The 18,137-nt window shown below is 53.3% G+C and overlaps 1 protein-coding gene across 2 annotated transcripts; it reads left to right on the top strand.

The window, feature by feature from the left end:
• The first annotated feature begins 646 nt into the window (after nt 1-646).
• Nucleotides 647-16,639, top strand: LOC142819514 (CD276 antigen-like). Of its 2 annotated transcripts, XM_075907260.2 has the most exons (5): nt 647-3,259; nt 6,679-6,763; nt 8,049-8,408; nt 10,889-11,182; nt 12,067-16,639. In XM_075907260.2, the coding sequence occupies exons 2-5, from the start codon at nt 6,706-6,708 to the stop codon at nt 12,246-12,248; spliced, it is 894 nt and encodes a 297-aa protein (XP_075763375.2). In that variant the 5' UTR covers nt 647-3,259; nt 6,679-6,705; the 3' UTR covers nt 12,249-16,639. The 2 variants fall into 2 exon arrangements, with proteins under 2 accessions (XP_075763375.2, XP_089628422.1); XM_089772296.1 differs by lacking the exon at nt 647-3,259 and having other exon boundaries at nt 3,716-6,763.
• The last annotated feature ends 1,498 nt before the right edge of the window (nt 16,640-18,137 follow it).

Genomic DNA, 18,137 nt, shown 5'->3' with positions numbered 1-18,137 from the left:
GGGTGTACACTGCCCTCCACAGCTCCCCTTGGCCAGGCGCCCTGAGGGGAACCCTTCTCAGCCATTCCCAACTCTCCACCTTGCTCCCCTCCTCCCCCGCCCCTCAGCCTCCTGCACACGCCAGAGCAGCTAGTCCCAGCGGGCAGGGAGTGGGGTGGGGGGCAGCTGCCTGGGGGCTTCCAGCGCTCAGCTCCCACCATTTCCCGAGAGTGCACCAGCCCCGGGGCACCCATGGAGTCAGCGCCGACGTCTGCACCAGCGAAGGAAATTGCAAGGACCGCTCAGATCCCGCCCCCCGCCCCGGGACCTCTGCTCGTCTGGGGCTGCGCGGGGTCCGGCCGCCCCAGCGGCGCTGCAGCCCGTTCCGGGGGGGGGGGGGGGCGGATTCTGTAAAACCCATTAATTTCGGTGCAAATGAACTTCCCCCGGGAGCAGCAGGAGCCGCCTTTTGCCCCCCCTGCCGGACACAGGCTCCCTGCCAGCAGGTAAGAGGCAGCCCCAGTAGGGAGGCGGCTGGGAGGGGGAAGCAGAGGCTGGAGCAGAGGACAAGGAGAAGGAAGCAGGAGGTGGCAGCAGGGAGTAGGGGCAGACTGGAGGAGGGAGCAGGGAGTAGGGGCAGACTGGAGGAGGGAGCAGGGGCAGGAAGGGGAGCACACTGGCTGTGTCTAGACTGGCCAGTTTTTCCGGAAGATCAGCCACTTTTCCGGAAAAACTTGCCAGCTGTCTACACTGGCCACTTGGATTTCCACAAAAGCACTGAGGATCTCATGTAAGATTGTCAGTGTTCTTGTGGAAATACTGTGCTGCTCCCGCTCGGGCAAAAGTCCTTTTGCGCAAAACTTTTGTGCAAAAGGGCCAGTGTAGAGAGCCCAGATTTGATTTCCGCAAAAAAGCCCCAATCGCGAAAATGGCGATCGGAGCTTTTTGGCGGAAAAGCGCGTCTAGATTGGCCACGGACGCTGTTCCGCAAAAAGTGAAAAGCGTCCGTGCCAATCTAGACGCTCTGTTCCAAAAATGCTTTTAACGGAAAATGTTTCTGTTAAAAGCATTTCCGGAAAATCATGCCAGTCTAGATGTAGCCTGAGTGTCAGAGCAGGCGTGGGATGAACAATTAGTCAGGGGCATCTCACTCACAAGACAGTTCAAGTGTCACTGAAGCCGCGTGAAGTTTCCTGAGCCCCCGGAGTCAGGTGAATGGCTGGGTCATGCCCACCTGGCTGCAGCAGAAAAGCTAGAAGCTGAGGCTCACAAAGGCTCAGAACCAGCTGCTCAACAAACTCCACCAAACCCCTCTCCCTGCTCCCTGGGGACAAGCCCTCAAGGGGCCTCCCCACACTTGGGCTGTCCCACCAGTGGGGACGGAGCCAGTTCTGGGAAGTGACTTGGGGTATTTTGGTGCATTTCAGTTTCACAAGAATGTGAGAAGAAACCAAAACCAGAGGGGGTAATTTAAGTCAGGGCCCGGTTATGCCGTGTCTCTCCAGCTTCTCTGGGAGCCAGCAACCTCTGGCGATTCCCCATTGAACATGCCCCATCTTCTCTGAAACCCCAGCACTGAAGGTGATTCTCCCCTGTCTCAGGAGTACCCTTAAGGGCACTCGAGAGGAGTCTGGGGGGGTTCGTCAACACAACTGAAACTTGGAGAAAACTGAATTTTTGTTTTAAGTTTTACAGTGTTTTATTATTTTTGTACTTTTTACACCCAAAAATGTCATCGCCCGCCCAGCTACGATTAAGTTGTTTAAACAAATGTGTTGCAACAGTATAAAAATGTTTGCATGTCTGAAAACTGTAGGTACTGGGGATACTTATCAATTTTTTTAAAGGGGTACTTTGTAAAGAAAGGTTGAGAAAAGTGGGGCTAGAACACTCGCCTTGGATCTGCCTGCTAGCTCACTGCACTCTACCCTGCACAGGCCCTTCTCCATCCCCAGGACCTTTACCTATGAGCCATGGTGGCCTTGTTGCCCACATGGAGCCTAATGTAGATTAGAGTCACCCCACCCACAAATGGGCACCCTGCCCCCAAACTCCAGGCTTTACTTTGCCCTATGGCGCCCAGGTGCCCGCAAACCTAGTTTCCCATTGTTCCAATCTAGCTTGTACCAGTGCACCTGGACGAGGGTGGGTGGGAGGGACAGAGGAGGCCTGGTGTCACTGAGGTGTGGAGGAGTCACTGGGCCCTGCGCCCCCACCCATAGCCAGATAGGGCTTTCAGCAGAACAGAAGGTTTATTGGTTCCCAGTGACACAGACTGGTCAGCACAGGAATCAGAAGCAGTCAGCATGAGCCTCTCCCTGCACCCCAAGCCAGCTGAAACTGACTTAACCCCAGCTCCTGGTCCCAGACCCTAGCCTGGCTCTCCCTCTGGCCTTTGTCCTGCTTCTCAGGCAAAAGGTGTCACCTGGTGCTCTGGTTACTAAGGGCATATGCCATCCTGCCTTAGGTCTCATAATTCCCATCCCCATCTAGGTATTAGTACAATGCCCAGGGAAACTTCAACAGGTTCTGTGTTGTGTTGCTAAGAGGGGCCCCTGGCTGTGGAACCCAGCCGGTTGCTGCCGGCTCCCCCTGGCACAAGAATCCACTGTGGTCACAGGCCATTTAACTTCCACCGTTCCCATTGACGGGTCTGGCAGCTCCATGGTGAGAAGCCGGCAGGACCCTTGGGGGCTCTGCCTGGGGGTGGAGGACTAAAGCAAACTGCAGGTGCTTCCATCTTTCCCTTGCGTCTTGGTTACAGGAAATAGGTCACTTGCAGGGCAAGGCAATGGTGGGGGCCCGGTGCCTGAAGCATGGCTCCAACCCCAATGCTGCCCCATCCCCAGGGTCCCACGCTCCCTCTTTCGGAAAAGGCTTTATTTTCCAAAAGATCCCCGTCTAGACTGGCGCTTTTTTCTGGCAAAGCTCCGAGCCGGAAAAAAGTGGCAGCCATGTTTATGCAAATGAAGCGGGGGGGATTTAAATCCCCGCTTCATTTGCAATTGCGATGTGTCTAATTTGCATCCCTTTTACGGAAAAGGGATGCAGTCTAGAGACAGCCGAGGTGTGTGGGGGCTGGACCTGCCATAGTGATAGCATAGAAACCACAAATCCTGTGACCATGACGTTATCTGGAAATTCCACATTCAGTGATTTAAATACCCAGTGATGAGTAACAGCTGTTCAGCGCATTCTTCAGGAGGCCCCACTGCCTGTGCTGACGCCCCACTGCCTGGTTCCCCATCCCTTTGGCCACTCAGTCTGCCGGGCTGCTCCGGTGAGTACATCAGTGATGTGGGTTACTGCTCTCAGACAGCATTCCCCTCTCTGTGGGGCTGGGATGGGATCTGCCACAGGCCCTACAGTGTCTGATCTAGCCTCTAGTGCAGGGATGGGCCTCTAGAGGGGAGCCACTCCAAGATTTTGGAAAGTGGTCAAGGACTACACTTTTCTGTGGAGGAGGTGCGGGGTCTGGGACGGAGGTTGTGTGCAGAAGGGAGCTCTCTGAGTAGGGGACTGGAGTGCAGGGGAGGATGTGTGATCTAAGAAGGAGTTTGGGTGAAGGAGGGGGTTGTGATCTGGGGTGCAGGGTGTGGAGGGTGTTTGGGTGCAGGAAAGGATTCTGTCCTGGGGGAGGGGGAGTGTAAGAGGGGATGCGGGATCTGGGTAGGAGTTTCGGCCAGATGAGGGGGTGCAGGTTTGGGTGGTGACCTGGCACAGGGAGTTGAGGGAGGGAGGGGCTGGGGTGCCAGAGGGAGGCTGTGGCCAGGAGGCACTTAGTAGGTGGCTTCAGCCAGCAGCCCTGCAGGACCCTGAGGCAGGCTGCCTGCATGCAGCAACCCCAAGGTGCTCAAAATGGCTGGCTGCTCCCTGTGCCTCTCTGCTCCGGATGTTGGGGGTAGGGAGGAGAAGGAGACTTCACATGCTGACCCTACTGCCCAGGAAAATCTCTTACCTCCTATTGGCCAGTTTCCAAGCTGAGAGATTTTGCTTGGGTAGCACAAGCAGCATGCAAAGCCTCTTCCCCCCCCCTCCCGCCCCATCCTGTGAGCAGAGAGTCACAGGAAGCCACCAGCAGCTGCTGAGAAGCCGCTGGCCTCTCTGTGCCTGAGGGCCCTGGTGGGGTGGCCTATGGGCCAGATCTGGCCTGCCCCCACTCCAGGGCACAGACCATGTGATCTCTGAGCACAGATGGTGTGGTGCAGCGAGAGACAGGGAGGAGATGGAGCTTGTGGGTGGGACAGGGGCTCAGAAGGGTGTTGATACCCTAGAAACAGGGCTGGCTAGCCTGGCTGAGCCACTGCATTAGCAGGCAGAGTCCATAGGATGGTTGGGAGTGGCCACCTCAGGCCCCACACTTTGGGGGGCCCCACAGCAGTTGTTGTACTAAAAGCCCTGCACAGGAGCTTTTCGGGGGGGGGAGGGGAAACGCCACATTTATCGGTAATACACATAGCAATTAACACTTATCATGCATACGATCTATATTACATTCACAGAGGCGCACACGCACACACAAGCACACTCTGTCCTGTTGTTACCAATAGTTGCTCCCCCTAACCGCACTGGCTAGGTGGGGGAGGGTTGGAGCTGAGCTTGTGCCAATCCGAATCGATGCTCCCATGTTGACAAGACGAAACCCTGGGGTCCCCCTGCAAGATGCCTTTGATTTATAGTAGCTCCCTTCTCATGCAAATTTATCATCTTATGCATATGCAAAATCTGTGAGTCATCATATGCATACACAGTTAGTTGTCTGTGGTGCCTTCTTCTGGGGGGTGTCTTAATTAGGGATGTTAAGGACTAGTCGACTACTTGACTATCAGATAAGCAAATGCTTATCAGATAGTCAGTCGACTAGTCAGTCCCTCCCCGCCCCCCTGATAGAGGCAGAAAAGCAGGGCGGGAGAGAGGGGGTATTTCAAAGGGGCAGCGCTGCAAAGATGAGCTGGGGATCAGCTGTGCGGCTGCCCCTTTTACACTCCAAGGCGGTGTTCAAAGGGGCAATGCTGCACAGCTTATCCCGGGCTCAGCTATGCAGCACTGCCCCTTTGAAACGCTGCCTTGGCATTTCAAAGGGGCAGCGCCGCACAGCTGAGCCCAGGATCAGCTGTGTGGCGCTGCTGCAGGTAGAGCCCAGGATCAGCTGGGGACTTGCCAGCTGATCCCGGGCTCCAGTGTGGCATTTCTGCGGAACCCAGGATCAACTGGGGATCACATTGGCAGCGCAGCATGAACCCCGGGCTCCATGCTGCACTGCCGCTTTTAAATGCACAAGATCCCCCAGTGGGGAGTGAGAGGGAGTGAGAGTGCAGCCTGGAGTCAGAGGGACTTCCCCAGGTTGCAGGGGGAGTTCCACATTCCTCCTTTGAAATGTACAAAAGCCCCAGCAAGAGGTCAGGGGGAGGGGCTTGTACATTTCGAAGAAGGAATGCAGAAGTGCCTGTCAACCAGTCAATGGAAATTCCATCTGCTACTGGACTAGTCAATTAACCGTTACTTAACATCCTTAGTCTTAATGCTGCCACCTTCATCTTCTGACACCCAACGGGTCCATATGTTCAATTGTCTTTCAATGAGCTCACTTAACAGGTCTTATTGTTCTTGGATCTGGCTTCCATCCCCTCTCCAACCCTTGTAAGTGCCTGGAAGTGCTTGATTTTCACGCCTTTTCCATTCGCACCTCATTCACTCCACAAAGCAATCCACTCAGCACAAGGGGGGAGATCTAGTCTGGTACAAAGACATTCTCTTGACCTGACTTATTTGCAGGGACTATTTTACCAAGAGGTAACATAATGTTTCTATGTTCTGTATGAAAAGCTACAAAGTTTCTGTATAAAAGGACGTGATACCAAGTTAAACATGTAACAGAGATTCTATGAAGATGATCCCCACTCACATGAAATACGGAGATTTGTGATTCACGCAGAGATGTGTCTACAATGCTGTCTCAACTGTCCCATGGGCAGGCCAGTCCCCATCTTAGTCATGGGGCCCAGGGTGGCCAGGGGCGTTCCCTGGAGGTGGGGCCTGGCACAGGTCAGCAGCAGGGATCAAGCTCTCCTGTACACCTCGCAGCGGTAGGAAGCAGAGTGACCTGGGCGTTGGCCGTGGCCCCAGCCCTGGCCTGCTTCCCTCGGTGATGTAGGGCTCAGGGGAGCTGGCTGGGGCCGGGGCATTTGACTCCCTGCCACTGTGGTGAAGTGGAGAGACCTGGCTGGGAGAGGGCGGAGTGGAGCAGGCTGCTGGATCACGCTGCTTCCCGCAGCTCCTGCCATCATGGGGAGGCCCAGCCTCTGCTGTGCCCCTCACAAAGCCTCCATCTCCCCCCCCCCCCCCGATAATCCTCCCAGGTTGTGTCTCTCGGGACAAGGGGTGCAATGGGGATGGGAGGAGCGGAGCATGGGCAGGAACAGGTGGGGTGGGAGGAGGAGCAGGGTGGGGACAGGAAGGGTCAGGGGCGTGGCCTGAGGTGGGTGGGTTGTCCCGGGCCCCGTGACTCCCTAGGGACTGCCTTGTTCTCAGATGGGGCCAGTGTTTGTTCTCTGCTGAGCTGGGGCTGGGAGGAAGTTGCTGGTTTGAGCAGGGTCCCACTTGGGAGCTGGTGGAGAATGGGGGCATAGCTGAGAAATCCGTTCTTAGGGCACTGGGGAGGGGTCGCTTGGCCAATCAGTGTCTCTGCTTCCCTTGCAGGACAAATCTGTGTCTCCACAGCGTGGGATGAGCCCTGGCCCTTGCTCCCCCATTTTCCTGTTCCTGGTGTGGGGAACCCAGTGGGGTGAGTATCTCATCACAGGCCCTGCTATCCTGCCCCATTTACAAACCACGTGGTGTTTCCCAAACTCACCTGTAGCTCAAGAAACCGGCTTCAGGGGGGAGACTCGAGTTCCCGACAGTACAGGGAGGCGGTGTTATTGAACAGTAATGGGAAAACGAGTCGATATTTGTTCCGTTCCCTAAAACCGTGTTGATTAAGAAGCCTCCTCTCCCCGCACACTCTGCCTCTTCCATCCCCGAAGGACACAACTTGATGGTGACATTGCGAGTTTCACAGCAACCCTGGCTCTGGCTGGCTGTGAATAACACAGGAATTATTTTGTTAAAAAGGAAGACTTTAGCCCTCATGTTTGAGGAGAAAAGGTTGGAAGTCTGAGCTGGGACATGGATTTTCATTGCCAAGAAAAACACCAGTGGAAAGGTCTGGGGGGGTTGCTGAAATTTTTCTTCAGAACTTTTTGGGTGTTTTCATTGAAGCCTCTGAAAACCAGAAAATTGAAAATATTCAATCGAGTATTTAATTGAATATTGATTGAAATGTGGGGGATTTGGGCTGCCTCAAACCGTTCAGCAGTCGGGGGCAAGGAGCACATGTGTTCCCTCTGGGCCTCAGAAGCCCTTGTTTGTTTGAAAAGAATGTTCCAAACTTTTAACCTGCTGAATTGCAGACTCCGCCCGGGTGCAGCCCGAGGCTCTGATGCCAGAAAGCCAATGAACGCAATGGCCCTTGTATTGTTCCTGATTTTTAAGCCAAACTTATGGCTTTTGAGGGCCTGAATGACGAGGGTTTGAGGGTTGGGGGCCTGGCACCACGGAACTCCCTGCCTCTCCCCTCAGTGTTCAGACATCTCTCCAGCCTTTCCCATGCTAAGGGAAAGAGCTTCACAGAGAGCCTTCCCTCACCCCACCATCTCCAACTGGCCCCACTGCTGTGTTGGGGGACAGCTAGAGATGAGCCTCTGGCACCTGTCGAGCCTTTGGGCTCTGCTGCTGAGCAAAGGACCAGGCGGGAGGGTGGTTTTATTGCTGTGGATGGCCAGGCCTGCTAGGAACTGGGCTGAGACCCACCAACTCATCTCACATATGAGCCACTGACTAATAACTGAGAGGAGAGAGGTTCCACGTCCCAATCCAGTCAGCATGCCAGATTGGATCCTCTTTCGCCTCTCCTGCCCCCAAACTTCCATCCCATGTTGCTAGCTCCTGGGGTTACGGCGGCCCCAGGGCAGGTGAGGGGGACAGAGCCATGGCTAGGATCTTTGCCCTTGACCCCGTTTCCCTTTCAGGACTCATCACAGCCGAGTCGCCCATCACTGCTCAGTTTGGGGGAGACGTCACCCTGAGCTGCCTCTTCCCGTCCAAGCCGAGTATGAACCTCGAACGTCTGACCCTCACCTGGCAGAAGGAGCCGGAGCGGGCAGGGGCAGAGCCCCGGGTGGTTCATAGTTACTACTATGGGAAGGACCAGCTGGAGAGACAGGACGCGGCTTATCGGAACCGGACGTGGCTAGATGCCGAGGGGCTGGCCCGGGGGAATGCATCCCTGGTGCTGAGGGGTGTCCGCACGCAGGACGATGGCGTCTATCACTGCCACATGACCTCCGAGCTGGGCCTGACGCTGATGACAAGGCAGGTTGCAGTGTTGGGTATGGTGCATTTTGCCTGAGCTTTCCCCTTAGGCTCCATTGTCTTTTGATATCAGACGGGCTGAGAGAAGCTGCTTTATTCAGAGATTATTTCGCCCCTAATGCTAACGGGCAGCAGCCCCAGAGAGGCCTGCTCCTGGCACTGTGCTTATAATCAGCACTGACGCCAGATGCTGACATAGGGTTCCAGGCTCTGCTAGCTGCCCTGTAGAAGATAAGAATCTGCAGGTTAACTCAGTCCCATGAGGCCACCTAGCCTGGTAGCCCATCTCAGACTGCTTGTGAGGCAGAGACAAGGGTACCTGTGGCAAGGAGTTCCACAGGTTAGGTGTATACTGTGGTGGGAGAAATATTTCCTAGGACCAATCTTTACTGGTTTATGAACTCCAGTGAGGGGTCTGGGGCTCAAAGCAATGCACCACAAAGGGCTGAAGTATGGCAGAGATTAGTAGTAATCAACAGATTCAGAAATGTGTTCTTCTAGGCTGGTCACCAGCATTCCAAACTCTACAGTTCCCACTGGGGCAAGATAGGTAGAACTAGAGGCACAAATTGGGTTCTGTGTCTTCAGCAAAGCCAGCTGTCATCGATATAAGGGAAGGTCCTCTCATGGATCTGCTTAAAAGATAGGAAACAAAGGAATAAATGGTCAGTTTTCAGAATGGAGAGAAGTAACTAGTGGTGTCTCCCAGGGGTCTGTACTGGGACCCGTCCTAGTCAACATCTTCATAAACAATCTGGAAATAGAGGTAAAGAATGAGGTAGCAACATTTGCAGATGATACAAAACCACTCAAGATAATTCAGTCCAAAACAGACTGCCACAAAGGGTTTATTTTTTTATTTTTTTATTTTTTTTAAATCTGGGTGGTGGGCCAATAAAATGGCAGATTAAATTCCATATTGAAAATACAAAGTACAGGGCATTCCTGCTCTAAGTCACCTTGGCATACATCCATTCTGCAGGACATTCATTATGTTTGTAGGAACTGATGCGTTATGTCCTCCCATTCCCTGCTATAAGTTGTGTAAAAAAAAAATTTGCTTAAATGGAAGTCAGCCGCAGGAAAAAAAATCTCACTTTAGGTTGTTTATAAGTTCAAGTTTTTTGGAATGTATCTTAGACTTATAGTGAGGACGGCATGTAATGCACATTAGGAAACATGATCCCAAATATACATACAAAATGATGGGAACTAAATTGGATGTCACCACTCGAGAGAGATCTCAGAATCACTGTGGATGGTTCTCTGAAAACATTCACTCAGTGTGCAGCAGCAGTCAAAAAAGCAAACAGAATGCTGGGAATCTGTAAGAAAGGAACAGGTAATAAGACAGAAAATATCATATTGCTTCTATAAATCCCTGGCATGCCCACATCTTGAATACTGTATACAGGTGTCGTTGACCCATATCAAACTAGATATATTGGAATTGGAAAAGATTCAGAAAAGGGCAACAGAAATTATTAGGGGTATGGAACAGCTTGATAGCCTAACAAGACTGGGACTATGACAGAGGTTATTTAAACTCATGGCAGCTTTTGAAATCGTACACAAGAAAGTGTTATTTACTCCTCATTACACAAGAACTGAGGGTCACTCAATGAAATTATGAGGTAACAATTTTAAAACAGGCCAAAGGCAGTATTTCTTCACACAATGCACAGTTATCTGTGGAACTCCTTGCCAGAGGATGTGAAGGCCAAGGCTATTAAAGGTTCCAGCAAAAACAAAATAAATTCAAGGAGGATAGATCCATTAATGGCTACTAGCCAGGATGGGCAGGGATGGTGTCCCTAGTTTCTGTTTGTCAGAAGCTGGGAATGGGCTACAGGGTTGGATCACCTGATTCCCTGTTCTGTTCACTCCCTCTGGGGCACCTGGCATTGGCCACTGTGGGCTAGGTGGACCTTTGGGTCTGACCCAATATGGCCGTTCTTATGTTCTTAAATATCAGTGGGAGGAAAATGAAGTTAATGTTGGAGACACAACTTAAAACCCCAGGACAAAATTCTCAGCTGAGTTATCTGGCATAGCCCCATTGACTCCAGTGGAGCTACAGCCCATTGACCACCTGGAATCTGGCCCCATTGACCCATCTGGGATCTGGCCCCATTGACTCCAGTGGTGCTACAGCCCACTGGGCCAGATCCCAGAAAACATGTTCTGCAGAAGGAAACCAGGAACCCTGCAAGTGGTAACTGGCTCTGGCTGGTCAGACCAAGAGAGGGGGAGTGTTCTGGTGTGGTGTGGACACTGTGGCCTCCTTCTATGGATGTATGGCAGGCGCTGTCTCTCCTTAAAGCTGGATCAAGCCTTCATGGCTTCCCTTCAAGCTGTGCAGCTTAACCTCTTGTGCCGTGTTGCTGGGTGGCTGAATTCCTGCGCTGGGGGAGCAATTCCTGAGTTTGGAGCCTGTCAAGCAATGGGAGGAAATAATTTCCAGAGACATGGGAAATAATTTTTTTTCCCCTTTCAGCACCCTACAGTGAGCCTCATCTGACCCTTGACTCCTTTTGGCGGGACCACACCCTCTTGACGTTCAGCTGTGCGGGTGGGTACCCGCAGGCGAGTGTGGAGTGGAGGGACTCGACAGGAACCAACCTGACGGGGCTCAGCAGCAGCACAGAGTCCGTGGACGCCCAGGGCCTTTACACCGTGCGCAGCGAGCTGGCCGTGCCCGTGGGACAGAGTGCCAACCTCACCGTGTTCCTGGTGACAGCACCGGGGCAGGAGCGCCCCATGCAGCACATCACAATGGCAACAGGGAACAGTGAGTGGGCAGGAGCTAGGAATGGTCCAGGTGCTGCCTACAGTGGGACGGGGGAGGGGATTAGTAGCTGTGTTTAGTTCTAAAGGAAAAACTATGCAGCACTTTAAAGACTAACAAGATGGTTTAATACAGTGGTCCCCAACCTTTAGAGGATCCCGGGTGCCCGGGGGGGTGGGGCTACTCACGCGCCGGGCACCCGGGGGCGGGGCCGCACGTCCGGGGGCACGCCAGGAGACGGGGATGCCCTGGTGCCGGCATATGTCCCAGGGCCGGGGCTGCGGCCACCCGAGCGCGTTGTGCCGTGGGCCCGGGGCCGGCGCCACCACCTGAGCCGCGTGCCTGGGGCCGGCACTGGCGCTGCTCAAGCGCCGCGTGCCCGAGCGCCTGCATGTGCCCCGGGGCTGGGGCCGCCAGAGCGCCGCGCCCCCGGCGCCGGTGCGTGTCGCGCACCTGGGGCCGGCGCCTCCCACACACCGGGGGGCTGGGCCGTCCCAGTTTGTCGGCAGGTGTGCACAATGCCCCAGCGGGCACCATGGCGCCTGCGGGCACTGCGTTGGGGACCACTGGTTTAATAGGTGATGAGCTTTTGTGGGCCATCTATTAAACCATCTTGTTAGTCTTTAAAGTGCTACATAGTTTTTCCTTTTGTTTTAGCAAGATCAGACTAACAGGGCTACCTCTCTATGACTGTGTTTAGTTCTGTGTCCCACTGTCGCTTCCCCCCCCCCCTCCCGCAGGCAGAGTTTGTTATTGCTGCTTGGCAGCCCAGAGTTTGGGCTTCTCCCCATGGACCGGGGCGGGAGGCTGAGTGATGCGCTGAGCCTGAGCAGCTCATGCCAGCTCTCCGGCCGTGTTCACAGGGTGCTCTGGGCTCTCTCTTGCAGGGCAGAGATGCAGCTGGGTCTGGTTGCTGGTGGCCGGTCTGGGTGCCACGACCCTGATTGCCATGACCTTGACTGCGGTGCTGGCTGCAGGGACCCTTTGCCCTCCCAGCCGGGAGATGTGGGGACGCTGCCCAGGGAGTTGCTTCACCAGGACAATGGATGTGAAGGATCCTTCGCCCTAGAGCCACCCAAAACCTGGCACCTGCCCAGCTACTCCCACCACCAGCCTGGGGGCTGATCTCCTGGCAGCTCCCTCGCCTTGACACCACAGCGCTGTAACCCGGAGCTACACCCTGCATTGGGACTTGGCTTTCTGGGCCCTGCTTTTTTTTCCTGACCCTTGCAACATAAGAACTTCCTGTGAAGCTGAGAACAAGCTGTGTCAAGACAATGGGGCTCACGCTGCGGCCTCCAAAGGGGGAACGTAACCAGCTCATGCAGGGCAGCTTTGTCCCTCTGTCATCACTGCCCCATGACAAAGCAGTTAGCAAGACCCCCGCGGAAGTCTCGAAGGTATTTATAGAACCCCCAGGAGGTGGGGCTGGCAGGGACCGTAAGAGTGTAGCCCTCCACCCTGACCAACACCAAGTAACCCCCTGCTCAGCTCTGACAAGGGTTTTTCCAATCCAGTGCCAAGGATCAGGGCCATCCTTAGGATTTATGGGCCCTGGGCAGTACTCATGCCCTGTGCCTATTGGCAGCTCAGGGGAATGGGAGATGACTTTTTTTTTAGAGATGTGATTCTATAATCTTCAGCGATGCACTGATTATATATTTTTAAAGGGGACCTTTTTAACAAAGGTCCTGAACTGGATGGGCCATTATAAATCCTGCTGTCCTTACATTCAACACCCAATTGACATCAAAAGGTCTAGAAAACATGACCTGTGAGAGAACATGGAAGAATTGGGTTTGCTTAGTTTAGAAAAGAGAAGACTGAGAGGGGACATGAGAGCAGTTTTCAGGTATCTAAAAGGGTGTCATGAGGAGGAGGGAGAAAACTTGTTCATTCTGGCCTCTGAGGATAGAGCAAGAAGCAATGGGCTGAAACTGCAGCAAGGGAGGTTTAGGTTGGACATTAGGAAACACTTCCTACCAGTCAGAAACAACTGGTCAATAGGAACTGACCCCAGCCAATCTCTCTGCTCCTATTGGCTGGAAACAACCAGCCAATAAGAGCTGAGCGATTGGTCTGGGGGATGGAGGCCGAGCAAGTCTCTTCCCCCTCCTGGAGCTGAGAGTCCCATGGAGGGAACAGCCTGCAATTTAAAGTAGGGCTGCTGGCCAGGAGCACCTCACAGGCAGAGCCTGCCTCTGGCATCCCTGCCTCTCCCACATCCCAACTCCCTCCCCCCAGTCACCAGCCAAATCTTCTGCACCCCCTTCCCCAATCACAACTCCCTCCCAGATCCTGAACCTCCTCCTACACTCCTCTCCCAGGCCAGAATTATCTCCTGCACCAGACCCTGCACCCATTCCCCTGCTCCAGGTTACCTGTCAAACCCTCTGCAGTCTGCACCCCGTTTCCCCTTCTTCCAGGTCATAATTCCCTTCCAGACTTTGCACCCCCTCCTAGAGCCCTTTCTCCAGGCCAGAATCCTCTCCTGCACCCAATCTCCTGACCCAGGTCACAACCCCCTCCTTCACCCAAACTCCCTCCGAGACCTCACGCTGTCGCCTGCACCCTGACCCTTACCCCATGCTCCCTTCTGCACCCAGCCTCCTTCCTGGACCTCACACCCCTGCCATAGTGTGTGTGGCCCTTGACCACTTTCCAAAATCCTGGTGTGATCCCCCACCAAAAATTATTTCCCACACCTGATCTAGGTGGTGCTTGGTCCTGCCATGAGGGCAGGGGACTAGACTCGATGACCTCTAAAGGTCCCTTCGAATTCTAGTATTCTATGATCTTATGAATCTATGATTCTATGAAAAGCTAAGTATGGGATACTTCCAGCCTACTCAATTAGCCTTATTAGCACTACAATTAATAGGTCCTTTTTTTTTAATCCCCCTCTCCCTTTTTCTGTTGGGGGTACCTGTTCATATACATAGAGAATAGTAATAGAGAGGTAGCGGTGTTAGTCTGATCTTGCTAAAACAAAAGGAAAAACTATGTAGCACTTTAAAGACTAACAAGATGGTTTAATAGGTGATGAGCTTTCGTGGGTCAGACATAGAGAGAGAGAAAGAACCCCCCCCCCCCCATATATATATATTGGTCTCTAAGGTGCTACAGGAGGACTACTTATTGTTTATAAAGGTCTTGTGGACTAACACAGTAAATGCAGAAACTGAGTATACCTGTATATATTTGCGATTGGCAAACCCCTTGTTAAATGGTTTCATTACCACTTGAATGGCTCTTTCTCAGGTTTAGTGTCTGCTCATAGCTCTGGCTGGCTTTTCACTTTTAAGCTAACTTGCTCCAGGGGTAGAAAGAGGCAGGTGGGGTGACACGAAGGCCCAGATGTGCCTCAAATGTTTGGGCACCCTATGCAGCTGCATATTCTGCGTATGAGTAAGGATGACCATGCCTGGGAGCTGGCAAGTGGTTCCCGACCTACCGTACCCTCACTCTCCCTTGCTGTGCCATTGCTGCTTGTCCTGCCTCCAATGGACATGGAGAACAATTAATCACTGGGGGCAGAAGGCAGAGCAGTAGGCATGGGGGATTATGAACAGCCCCTCCAATCAGGCCTAACATGACCACCCCAAATTGTCCCTTGAAATCCTCCGTCCGTGCTCGGTTCCAGCTGGCTGGAGCACCCAGCTCTCATGCACAGGCACCAGCAGCCCCAAGGGCAGAACTGACTCTTTTATTTATTATGTTTTATAATGTTGTGATTGTGAAGTTAATTTTATGATTTCTGGGACCTGCCTCATGGGATTCTGCAGCGCAGGATCGGCTGGGACAGGTGGCAGGAGCTTGTGGGGTTTGGGGACAGCCAGGAAGTTATTGCGCATGTTGTGCAGCTATTGATGGTGCTGATTTATTTCAGCTTAGCAAACAGAGCGATTTTCTTTGAAAGAAATGAAAGGCTTTAAAAATGTTTATTTTTATAAAAATATGTATTTTGTATGGGAGGTTGTGGAATCTCCATCCTTGGAGATATCTAAGAGCAGGTTAGATGGACATCTATCAGGGATCATCTAGATCAGGGTGGGCAATAATTTTAGAAGGGGCACCATTTCAGAAACTTTTGAAGTGGCCCTAGGCTGCCCTGGAAGGGACGGAGCCTTGGGCAGAAGGGGAGGGGCCAGGACACTTCTGTGCTCCCCCACTCACAGATCCTGATTGGCCTGGGAGCGGGGAGCCCAAGAAATCTTTGCCCCCACCCCTCCCCCAGATAGAACCACCAGCTGTTCTGAACAGCTAGTGGCTCCCTCTAGGTACCTGTGCCCCTTGTGATGGCAGGAGACTTCGCACACAACTCCCCCCTCCCCCTGCCCGTCAAGCCCAGGCCAGTTGGGGCCTTGGGGCAGGGAACATGAAAAGTCTCTTGCTCCCTGCCCCCACCCTGCGAGGGATGTGTGGTGCTTAGAGTGAACTGCCAGCTGTTCATCGGATGGTTCACTCTAAATGCCGTGCGCCACTGCTGGGGGAGGAGACTTTGCGGGCTCCCCCATCCCTAGGCCCTGATTGGCCTGGAGACGGGACCAGCAGAGTGTCCATGGGCAAATCAACCTGCTTGGTAGGTCGGGTCCGGCCCACAGAGGCTCTCTCGCCCACCTCTAATCTAGATGGTACTTGGTCCTGCCAAGAGGGCAGAGAACTGTTCTGGATGACTGCTCGAGGTCCCTTCCAGTTCTAGTGTTCTAGGTTTCTATGAAATACCAAAGAGAAATGGCTTTAAGAAAGCCCAAGTCCTGCTTCTTCATGCACCAGCCCACATGACTTGCAAATCCTTTCTTTTTGCTACGCCCGAACGTAGAAATACCTAGGAAATGGTGATCCCCCCCCTTCCCCCACAAATGGCTTTGCAGGAGCCCTGGAGGCTGGTCTCTGGGATGTTTACTGGGATCTAAGCAGAAGGGAATTGGGATGTTACATTTCTAGCAATGGCTTCCTCCTTCCAACCTGTTAATTGATCAGTGGAGTTAAGCAACCAGGAACAAAAACAAATCTGGACTCAAAACTTGATTTGTGGAGGGACCCTGGGGACACACCTAGTCTCTGCTTCATGACTCAGTTTCCCTAGCCATAACTAGTATAAGAGGCAATGGTGCCTCCCACTCCATTTATTACAAGGGTTATTTTAACAATCTGGTTGGTGCTGGCTATAAAGGGATCAAAGTGCATGGACGCTGGAGGCAGGGTCAGAAATTCAATCGTCTCCGCTAAGTTGGACTGACCCTCCTCTCCGGTGGAGCTATGGTTCATTGACCCCAGCTGGGATCTGGCTCCATTGGCCCTGCAGTGGATAGGAGGAGTGCTGGCCTTTTCCGAACATCCCAACTTTGTTAATGTTACCCTCAGGGGAGATTGAATCAAGCTGTGATCAGTGCTGTGTGCTTTGTTTTGCTTGACATCTTAATGCCAGTCATAATAAAAGTTGTTTTAATTTGGTACTGTCCTCATTGTAAGCATGGCTGCTGTTGTGGGCCCCCAGATCCACCTCCAGAAATAGCTTTATAGTCCTCAAACTTTTGTGACCTAGGGAAGGAGAGCAAACTTGGAACCTTCTAGTCAGATTGGCAATCCACACCCATATAGATTATATTATACTTCACCCCCAGGCAACACCGGCTCCTGAGGGGCAGCAGGCTCCCCGGGAGTAGGGCCGGAGCCCCCTGGCTGCTAGCCCCACTTCCGGGGACAATAGAACAGTTGAGTAACCGATAAGAATTAATGAGGCTACTTGACTATTCGATTAACTGATATTTAACGTCCGTACTTTGGACTGGGGAGCTCGCTGAGGGTGAGGAAGGAAAGCCCCCAGCTGGGGATCCTGGGGCTTTCACACAAGGGTCTCGGGAACCAATCGTGTCACAGCCTGTGCTAACATTTTCCTTACAGTGGCCTGTATCCTGGGCCCCACAGTGCCCCCTGCTGGGGTTGGAATGTCTGAGCGCTCCCCCGCACAGCCAGGGTCCCTGCATTGGGCCCCACCGCACCCCCTGCTGGGACTTGCATGGTTGGGAGGTCCTCCCATGGAACCCTACCCTGCTCCCAACAGTGCCCCCGATGGAATTGACATGTCTGGAAGCTCCCTTCCCTACAGCCAGGGCCCTGGCCTGTGCTGAGCCTCCTGCTGGAGTTGTCATATCTGGGAGCTCTCCCCCCTCACACAACCAGGGCTCCTGTACTGTGTTCCACTGACCCCCTGATGGGGCTGGCATGTCTGGGAGCTACCCTCCCCCTACCCCATTTCCCACGGCACCCCCTGCTGGGGTTGGAATTGCTGGGAACTCCCCCCCCCCCCCCCCCCCAGCCAGTCATCCTGCCCTCCTCCCAAAAGCACTCCCTGCTGGGCCAGAGTGGGGCTGGAGTAGCCAGGAGCACCCTCTTCCCCCAGCCAGCTCTCCTGCCCCACATGAAAATGGCCGTACTGGGGGAGACCAAAAGCCCATCTAGCCCAGTGTTCTGTCCTTACAGTGTCCCCTTGTGAGCCATGTTGGGGCTGGAGTGGCCAAAAGCTCCCCCTCAGCCAACATCCTGCCCTGCTTCCTCTAGTGCCCCGGCTAGGACAGGCCAGCCTTTCACACACACATAATCCAAAACTCACTGCCCTGTGTTTTCTGCTCCCTGCAGTGCAGTTGGTACCAGCCGTAATAGCTCATTTCAGGGGGACGTCATCCTGAGTTGTTAGCCCGACACAGTTAGATCTATGATTTTACAGGTCAGAAGATGGGCTGTCGGCAGTATCCTACACCCTCCGCATCTATCATCACTGTTGAGTGTAATTGAGACGCAGGGAGATTCGATAAAACAACAAGATCTTTCTTAGCTAATACAAATAAACTAACTGGCTACGTCTACACTGGCATGATTTTCCGGAAATGCTTTTAACAGAAAAGTTTTCCATGAAAAGCATTTTTGGAAAATCACATCTAGATTGGCAGGACGC

Source organism: Pelodiscus sinensis, chromosome 22 (genome assembly GCF_052426305.1).
Source record: "Pelodiscus sinensis isolate ZL-2025 chromosome 22, ASM5242630v1, whole genome shotgun sequence".
NCBI lineage: Eukaryota > Metazoa > Chordata > Testudines > Trionychidae > Pelodiscus > Pelodiscus sinensis.
Note: the sequence above shows the minus strand (reverse complement) of the source record. Positions and strands in the feature narration are given on the sequence as shown.

What these genes read in the sequence shown, in the direction of transcription:
- LOC142819514 (XM_075907260.2), top strand. Translation starts at nt 6,706, where the DNA reads ATGAGCCCTGGCCCTTGCTCCCCCATTTTCCTGTTCCTGGTGTGGGGA. An exon ending in GGTGTGGGGAACCCAGTGGG is followed by an intron (nt 6,764 to 8,048) that starts GTGAGTATCTCA and finishes TTTCCCTTTCAG; the next exon opens with GACTCATCACAGCCGAGTCG. An exon ending in CACAATGGCAACAGGGAACA is followed by an intron (nt 11,183 to 12,066) that starts GTGAGTGGGCAG and finishes TCTCTCTTGCAG; the next exon opens with GGCAGAGATGCAGCTGGGTC.